We start from the raw sequence: 9,710 nt of genomic DNA, 5'->3' as shown, positions 1-9,710 counted from the left end.
TCTGCCATAAGGGTGGTGTCATCTGCATATCTGAGGTTATTGATATTTCTCCCGGCAATCTTGATTCCGGCTTGTGTTTCTTCCAGTCCAGCGTTTCTCATGATGTACTCTGCATATAAGTCAAATAAGCAGGGTGACAATATACAGCCTTAACGTACTCCTTTCCTATTTGGAACCAGTCTATTGTTCCATGTCCAGTTCTAACTGTTGCTTCCTGACCTGCATATAGGTTTCTCAAGAGGCAGGTCAGGTGGTCTGGTATTCCCATCTCTTTCAGAGTTTTCCACAGTTTATTGTGATCCACACAGTCAAAGGCTTTGGCATAGTCAATAAAGCAGAAATAGATGTTTTTCTGGAACTCTCTTGCTTTTTCCATGATCCAGCGGATGTTGGCAATTTGATCTCTGGTTCCTCTGCCTTTTCTAAAACCAGCTTGAACATCTGGAAGTTCATGGTTCACGTATTGCTGAAGCCTGGCTTGGAGAATTTTGAGCATTACTTTACTAGTGTGTGAGATGAGTGGAATTGTGCGGTAGTTTGAGCATTCTTTGGCATTGCCTTTCTTTGGGATTGGAATGAAAACTGACCTTTTCCAGTCCTGTGGCCACTGCTGAGTTTTCCAAATTTGCTGGCATATTGAGTGCAGCACTTTCACAGCATCATCTTTCAGGATTTGAAATAGCTCAACTGGAATTCCATCACCCTCCACTAGCTTTGTTTTTAGTGATGCTTCCTAACGCCCACTTGACTTCACATTCCAGGATGTCTGGCTCTAGGTCAGTGATCACATCATCGTGATTATCTGGGTCATGAAGATCTTTTTTGTACAGTTCTGTGTATTCTTGCCACCTCTTCTTAATATCTTCTGCTTCTGTTAGGTCCATACCATTTCTGCCCTTTATCGAGCCCATCTTTGCATGAAATGTTCCCTTGGTATCTCTCACTTTCTTGAAGAGATCTCTAGTCTTTCTCATTCTGTTGTTTTCCTCTATTTCTTTGCATTGATTGCTGAGGAAGGCTTTCTTATCTATTCTTGTTATTCTTTGAAACTCTGCATTCAGATGCTTCTATCTTTCCTTTTCTCCTTTGCTTTTTGCTTCTCTTCTTTTCACAGCTATTTGTAAGGCCTCCCCAGACAGCCATTTTGCTTTTTTGCATTTCTTTTCCATGGGGATGATCTTGATCCCTGTCTCCTGTACAGTGTCATGAACACAGTCCATAGTTCATCAGGCACTCTATCAATCACATCTAGGCTCTTAAATCTATTTCTCACTTCCACTGTATAATCATAAGGGATTTGATTTAGGTCATACCTGAATGGTCTAGTGGTTTTCCCTTTCTTCAATTTAAGTCTGAATTTGGCAATAAGGAGTTCATGATCTGAGCCATAGTCAGCTCCTGGTCTTGTTTTTGTTGACTGTATAGAGCTTCTCCATCTTTGGCTGCAAAGAACATAATTAATCTGATTTTGGTGTTGACCATCTGGTGATGTCCATGTGTAGAGTCTTCTCTTGTGTTCTTGGAAGAGGGTGTTTGTTATGACCAGTGCATTTTCTTGGCAAAACTCTATTAGTCTTTGCCCCGCTTCATTCCGTATTCCAAGGCCAAATTTGCCTGTTACTCCAGGTGTTTCTTGACTTCCTACTTTTGCATTCCAGTCCCCTATAATGAAAAGGACATCTTTTTTGGGTGTTAGTTCTAAAAGGTCTTGTAGGTCTTCATAGAACCGTTCAACTTCAGCTTCTTCAGCGTTACTGGTTGGGGCATAGACTTGGATTACTGTGATATTGAATGGTTTGCCTTGGAAATGAATAGAGATTATTCTGTCGTTTTTGAGATTGCATCCAAGTACTGCATTTCGAATTCTTTTGTTGACCATGATGGCTACTCCATTTCTTCTGAGGGATTCCTGCCCGGTAGTAGATATAATGGTCATCTGAGTTAAATTCACCCATTGCAGTCCATTTCAGTTCGCTGATTCCTAGAATGTTGACATTCACTCTTGCCATTTCTTGTTTGACCACTTCCAATTTGCCTTGATTCATGGACCTGACATTCCAGGTTTCTATGCAATATTGCTCTTTACAGCATTGGACCTTGCTTTTATAACCAGTCACAACCACAGCTGGGTATTGTTTTTGCTTTGGCTCCATCCCTTCATTCTTTCTGGAGTTATTTCTCCACTGATCTCCAGTAGTATATCGGGCACCTACTGACCTGGGGAGTTCCTCTTTCAGTATCCTATCATTTTGCCTTTCATACTGTTCATACTTAAGCGTGGGCGGCTGCGACCGGCGCACTTAAGGGCGGCGGAGAGGAGCTACCCCACGTCCGAGGTCAGGGGCAGAAGCTGGGAGGACCCCATGCCCGAAGGGCGGTGGCCAAGAGGAGTTACCCCACGTCCGAGGTCAGGGGCAGTGGCTGAGAGTGCCAGGCTGCGATGGTGCACGAATGGCCAAGAAGAGCTACTCAAGCCTGAGGTCAGGGGCAGCAGCCGAGAGGAGCTACCCACCATCCGAGGCCAGGGGTGGCCGCCGGGAGGAGTTACCCCACGCCCGGGGCCAGGGGCAGCGGCTGGGAGGACCAACCCCACGTCTAAGGAGCGGTGGCTGCGCAGACACAGGAGGGCCTAGAGGCGCTATCCCACGTTGAAGGTCAGGAGGGGCGGCGGTGAAGAGATACCCCTTGTCCAAGGTAAGGAGCAGCGGCTGTGCTTTGCTGGAGCAGACGTGAAGAGATACCCCACACCCAAGGTAAGAGAAACCCAAGTAAGACAGTAGGTGTTGCAAGAGGGCATCAGAGGGCAGACACACTGAAACCATACTCACAGGAAACTAGTCAATCTAATCACACTAGGACCACAGACTTGTCTAATTCAATGAAACTAAGCCATGCCCATGGGGCCACCCAAGACGGGCAGGTCATGGTGGAGAGGTCTGACAGAATGTGGTCCACTGGAGAAGGGAATGCTAAACCACTTCAGTATTCTTGCCTTGAGAACCCCGTGAACAGTATGAACAGTATGAAAAGAGTGGAAAGAGTTGCCTATAAATAGTGTGGGGTATTTGGTTACCACAATCAAAATCTTCTATTTCTACCTCAAAAGAGCTACAAAATAAATTTCAGATGGATGAACTTAAATATGAAAGAGCAAAATTTCCAAACTCTTGAAAGAAAATACAGAAGTAATCATTGTAACAAAGTAAAGATATTAAAAAACACAAATTGTAGGAGGAAAAGATTTGATATCCCTGACTGCATCAAAATTGGAATTTTCTGAGTAACAAAAGACATTGTCAGATAAAAAGGCAAGCTATGGAATGGGATAAGTTAGCTACAATGTCCATAACTGACAAATGATTCATGTACAGCCTATATAAAGAACACCCACATGTTGAAGAGAAAAAGATTACCAGGAAAGGGTCATGAGCAGGTAAGTTACAGAAGAGGAAACACAAGTGGGGACTTCCCTGGTGGTCCAGTGGCTAAGATTCTATGCTCCCAATTCGGGGTCCTGGGTTCGAGCCCTGGGCAGTCAACTAGATCCCATATGCTGCAACTAAAGATCTCCCGTGAACTAAGACCCAACACAGCCAAGTAAAATGTTTTGTTTGTTTTTTTTTAAGAGAAAACACAAGTGGTTGATAAATACATTGAGATGCTTAACAGCACTAGTAATCAGGGTGTGCAGATTAAATAAGCAAAATAAAATGAGATATAACTTCACATTCATCAGATTGACTTAAAACTCTTCAGTCTTGGGAGTTCACTGGTAGCCTACTGGTTAGGATTCTGCACTTCCACTGCCATGGCCCAGGTTTAATCCCTAATCAGGGAACTGAGATCCTGCCAGCCACCTGGCATGGCCAAAAAAATAAAAAACTCTACAGTCTGATAGTCCCAAAGGTTGATGATGACTTTGTGGGGAAATCAGGAACTGCTAGTGGTTAAATATATGGACGTGAGAGTTGGACTATAAAGAGAGCTGAGCTCAGAATTGATGCTTTTGAACTGTGGTGTTGGAGAAGACCCTTGAGAGTCCCTTGGACTGCAAGAAGATCCAACCAGTCCATCCTAAAGGAAATCAGTCCTGGGTATTCATTGGAAGGACTAATGTTGAAGCTGAAGCTCCAATACTTTGGCCACCTGATGTGAAGAGCTGATTCATTTGAAAAGACCCTGATGTTGGGAAAGATTAAGGGCAGGAGGAAAAGGGGACGACAGAGGATGAGATGGTGGGATGGCATCACCAACTCAATGGACATGAGTTTGGGTAAACTCTGGGAGTTGGTGATGGTCAGGGAGGCCTGGCGTGCTGTGGTTCACGGGATCACAAAGAGTCGGACATGACCAAGCAACTGAACTGAACTGAACTGAACTGAGTGGTTAAATTGGTACAACCACTTTGGCAAATAATTTAGCCAAGTCTGCTAAAGTTCATTTGATATGTTTCCTAGGGAAACATTCCATGTGGACCTGAGAGACCCAAACAGGGATGTGCATTGTTTATAACAATAAAAACTTGGCCATGTCCATCAACAGAATGGCTAAATGAACCACAATACAGTTTTAATGGAATAGATCTGAAAAGAGGTAAAGAGGATTAAAGAAAATCAGGAGACCGAGTCCTGGTTCTTGCTCTGCTTCTAACTGATGATAGGATGGGACAAGTCACGTGTCCCTCTTCGCTGAATGCTGTCCCCAGATGTTCTCGTGGCTCACTCCCTCCACTCCTTCAGGTCTCTGTGCAAATTCCACTTACTCAGAGAGGTTTCCCTGACCCTGGTGTCCATACAACCAGCATCCATGCCCCCTGACACTGCTTTGTCAAGAAGCAGAGTGCCGGGATTTCCCTAGTGGTCCAGTGACTAAGACTCTGAGCTCCCAATGCAGGGGGCCCGAGTTCGATTCCTGGTCAGGGAACTAGATCCCACGACTAACTATCCCTCATGCCACAGCGAAGATCCTGAATGCCACAACTAAGGCCTTGGTGCAGTCAAGTAAATAGATATTTAATTAAAAAAAAAAAAAAGCAGCAGCAGTAAAGTGGCTTAAAGGTCAGGCTAGGTTAAAACACCAGCTTTACCAATTACTGTTTGCATGACCTTAGGTAATTGATTTAAGCTTTCTGTGACTCAGTTTCCTCCTCTGTAAAATGGAGATAATAGTTTTCACCTCAGAGGGTTGCTGTGAGGACTGAATGAGTTAATACACCAAAGAGAACAGTGCCTGATTCGGGGGAGGGCTGGTTAGTAGTAAATTGCATGGCACTTAAAATGAATGAAGTACGCTTGAGTGATGGTGGCTCAATCTCATAAACATGCTGCTGAATGAAAAGACCACACCCCTCACCCTTCCCTGAACTTCCCTCCCAGTCACAGGCATGTGGCTGGCACGCAGACCAGCCCTCGGTCACACTGCCGTCAGGGGCCCTTCTCATGGGTCTGAGTCCCTGTCCCCTGGCATCCACAGCCTGGCCAAGTCAGTTTTCAGTTCAGTTCAGTTGGGTCATGTTCGACTCTGCGACCCCGTGGACTGCAGCACGCCAGGCCTCCCTGTCCATCACCAACTCAAACTCATGTCCATTGAGTTGGTGACGCCATCCAACCATCTGGGCAGTGTTTATTGATTGAACTGGATTAATTCTGAAAGTTCTCAAATGCCCGAAGACAGAGACACCACTGACCCTTCTGGCTGGTGCGTTTTAAGAAGTTGAACTAAAGACATGAGGAAATGGGGGCAGGGGAGCAGGCGAGTGACTCAAGTACCTGGAAAGAAAGAGAAATCCCAGAAAAGGGGGTGTCTCCAAGGGGAGGGAGGCTGTGACTCCAAGACCAGGGAGTAGGCGATGCTCACCCCAGCCCCTTTCTGAAGGCCTGTCCTAGGGTCCACTGGGTGACTGAAGGATGAACTGCTACATTCACAGAGGACTTGTCATTAAAAAAAAGATCTAGAAGGATCCCAGCAGAGTCCTTCCACGGGCTCCAGGAGGAGAAGTGGGATTGAGGACAAGGGGGGACGTGAGTGAAGGCTTCTTTTGCCCTTTATACTCTAAATACTTCTGCATTGTTTGAATCGAGAAAGAAGTGATTACTTGTGAATTATGAGAAAAAAAAAATTTGTCTTGCATGGAAGGGGTACTCAGGGAATGGGTATTACAATTATTATTTAAAACAGAGAGAAAGACATCTCACCCAGCACAAATCCACAGGCAGGAAGGGGCCCTGCTGGCTCCCCTCCTCACTCTGCAGTGGGCCCCTCATCCCTGGCCCTTCCTCCAACGTGCACCCGAAAGCTGACGCCCTCACTGCTCTCACCGCCCGGCCACCTGCCCTGTTCACCCCTTGCTTCAGAGCACAGTCTCTACTGCTCTCCCTGTTTCTTTCCTCTCCCCGCTTTTTTATTGCTCATTCAACTCTATTTTTTATATTTATTTATTTTTGTCAACTTTATTTTTATATTAACTTATTTTTAATTGTCAACTTTATTATTTTTTATATTTATCTATTTTTAATTGATGATTGCTTTACAATATTGGTTTGATCTATGTCATATATCTACATGAATTAACCATCAGTGTACATACGCCCCCTCCCTCTTGAATCTCCCTCCTTTCTCCCACCCATTCCCACCCCTCTGGGTTGTTACAGAGCCCCAGTTTGAGTTCCCTGAGTCAGAGTCCCTTGGACTGCAAGGAGATCCAACCAGTCCATCCTAAAGGAAATCAGTCCTGAATATTCATTGGAAGGACTGATACTGAAACTGAAGCTGCAATACTTCAGCCACCTGTTGTGAAGAGCTGACTCATTGGAAAAGACCCTAATGCTGGGAAAGATTGAAGGCTGGAGGAGAAGGGGACGACAGAGGATGAGATGGTTGGGTGGCAACACCGACTCAATGGAGATGAGTTTGGGTAAACTCCGGGAGTTGGTGATGGACAGGGAGGCCTGGCGTGCTGTGGTCCATGGGGTCTCGAAGAGTTGGACACGACTGAGCGACTGAACTGAACTGAACTGAGTCCTACAGCAAATTCCCACCGGCTGTCTATTTACATGCATTAGTGTATATGGCTCCACGCTACTCTCCCCTTCATCTCACCCGCCCCCCACCTCCCCCAGCGTTGCTCTCCTTGTTTCTGCCCTCCCCTCTCCGTCTCACTCCGCACAGCCGGGCAGTTGACACATACCAACCAGTTCACTCACTCAGGCCATTAACCCTCTAATGTAACCTGAGAATGAGACGCGAATGGAATCTCAGCTGGACAGAGTAGAAACTGCGGCACAGAGCATCCAGCCGCGTGCCGCAGGCCAGTGCCGTGAAGCGCCCGCACGGGGACCCAACCCCTGAGGACTGGGCTCCAGCCCCCGCTCTCGGCCACCTGTCCACTTTGCCTCCCTCCTTCCTCCCCACTCCCCAGGAGTGAAATTGGTTCTCCCCGCTACGAGGTCCACGTGACCTGGCCCCTACCTGCCCCTCCAGCCTCACCCCCCACCCCCATCCTCACTCCCCAACGCCACGGGCTCACCGGCTGGTCCTGCACCCAGAACAGTCTTTTTTTCCCAATCATCAAATGGCTTGCTCTCTCGCTTCACTCGGATTTCTGCTTGAATGTCACCTCCTCCAAAAGGGCCTCCCTGACCACACTTTCTCAAACAGTCCTCACTTTATTCTCTGACCCTTTCCTGCTGTGATTTTATTCATAGTTCTTATCACTTCCTGATCTGACGTTACGAGACTACTTGTTTGGAGGCTTATCATGTGTCTCCACTCTCTCTAGAATTTCTGTTCCGTGAGGGCAGGGACTTTGTCTCCAGTGCCCAGAATACAGGCTCGCACAGAATGGTAGTGCAGCAAATGAATAAATGCTCCCCCTGCCCGCCCCGGGATGGGGCCTGGGCCTGCCGTGTGGGCTGCTCGAAACAGTCCACTCCCCTTTCACGGGATGGCGCTCCTGCCTCTCCGTGTGTCACCCCATCCTTCCCTCCGGGCCCCCTGGACGAGTGGGGCAGCAGGCAAAATGAGGCCTCCCATATTCCTTCCCAGTTTCCCTCCGCCAACCCCTCTGTCCATCCCTCCAAGCCCAGGGCTTTCACTTCCAGCCACTTGGAAGCTGGTCTGACGAATCCACGCCCACCAAGATGATGAAGATGTCAATTTGTCCTTCCCAAGGATATTTGTATTTTTAAATGAGGCCAGGATGGAGCAGCTCTTCACCCAGTGTATGGCTCTGTTATGGTGTAACTCCCAAGACAGGATGTTTCAGAGAGATACCACCTTTCCCTCTCCCAGACCCTGGGAGACAGTGTCACAGGTCAGGGTGCTAAGGGAGAGGGAAACAGATTGCCAAGCTCAGCCAGTGGGTCAGAGACTGGGACCCAGCAAACCCTGACCAAATGCTATCCCACTCAACCTACATCTTCCCTTCCCACCACCCAGAAGACTTAGCTTTGTTCCCCAAAGTATCCTCAAGCCACCCTCAGACTCTGCTTTGTGGAACCCCTCCAGAAGCTCCCCAGGGAACCCAGAACAAAAGCCTTACCCATTTCGATCCCACAGATGACCAAGGCTGCCACCACCGCACCTGCCGATGTCCCAGCGAAGCGATGGGCCGTTTCCAGCATCCGGGGGGCCAGGTCCCGAAGGGCATCCACCGCCCCGGCCTGGTAGAAGGAGAGGAACCCACTGCCCGAGAAGGAGATGGAATGAGGGGTGTCAGGGTCCCCCTTGAACACCTGTTCTTCCATCTCCTCAACCTGGGACCTCCCGGGGAAGGGAGGAACCTCTCAGTGCCGATGTGCCTGAACGTCAGCCACTCTCCTGTCGAAACTTGTGGCCAAACTTCCCTGCCAGCCCGGAGCCTGGAATGTGGCTGTCGCTCCCCGGGCGGCTGGGACACCCACGGTGGCTCAGACAGCAGCTGCCTGGGCCTGTTGAGCTCGGTCAGGAGGCAGCCCCAAAGCCTGGTAAAGGCCCCGGCGGGCAGTGTCCTGGCCCTGTGAGTGCCCTCCTCTGCACTTGCCTGGTACCCCTTGGATCGCAGGTGGCCACCACGCAGGGTCGGGCCCAGGAAGAGGTGCTGCTCAGCCCTGAGTCCCAAAGGGTTCACTCGTCGGGTTGCAAAACCTCCACGGATGGGTATGGGATGGCACCTCCCTCCCCGCACGCTGCAGCTGTAAAGGGAGTAAACGCTGGCCTCCCTCCAGGAAAGGGTATTCCTTTCCCACAGCGACAGGGCTGCCAAGTTGGCTCTGGGTTCTGAGGGAGACTCGGCTCACAGCACCCATGCCTCCACCGCGACGCCCCTCCCTGGGATCCTGCTCCAGGCTCCGGGTGGCGTGTGTGAGGTGTGACACAATTATTTTTATTTGTTCTTGCATAAGTGCCCCTTTGCTTACTCATCTGTTTATTCACATGTTAGGACTGGCCACCCGCAAAATTGTAAAGGAAAAGAGTTTGGGCTCCAGGGCCCCCACCCACCGCCTCTCCAGCTCTCACCTTCTCTCCTCCGCCCTTCACCAACACACCAACTCTTAGCACTCTCTGTCCAAACCCTGAATCTCTGCGCTGTATCCTAAGTGTCCCGTAAGAAGTCAATCTGAAATCTCCATCATTCTGTGTTAGGGCATCATACTGTATGCTCACTTTGAAATGAGACATTTGAAATGTCAGTATTCATGACATCTCATGTCATGAAGTCACATGTTTGAGAT

General features: G+C 48.5%; 1 protein-coding gene across 1 annotated transcript in view; it reads right to left on the bottom strand.

Moving 5' to 3' along the window:
• The window catches only part of PNPLA1 (patatin-like phospholipase domain containing 1), a 51,484-nt gene extending 42,740 nt beyond the window's left edge, over window positions 1-8,744 (bottom strand). Inside the window, exon 1 of the mRNA XM_010848658.1 lies at window positions 8,540-8,744. Within this exon, the coding sequence (XP_010846960.1) occupies window positions 8,540-8,744 (205 nt within the window). The remainder of the gene's footprint in view (window positions 1-8,539) is intronic.
• Between the last annotated feature and the right edge of the window lie 966 nt (window positions 8,745-9,710).

The sequence above is a fragment of the Bison bison genome, unplaced genomic scaffold (assembly GCF_000754665.1).
Source record: "Bison bison bison isolate TAMUID 2011002044 unplaced genomic scaffold, Bison_UMD1.0 scf7180017864270, whole genome shotgun sequence".
Taxonomy (NCBI): domain Eukaryota; kingdom Metazoa; phylum Chordata; class Mammalia; order Artiodactyla; family Bovidae; genus Bison; species Bison bison.
Note: the sequence above shows the minus strand (reverse complement) of the source record. Positions and strands in the feature narration are given on the sequence as shown.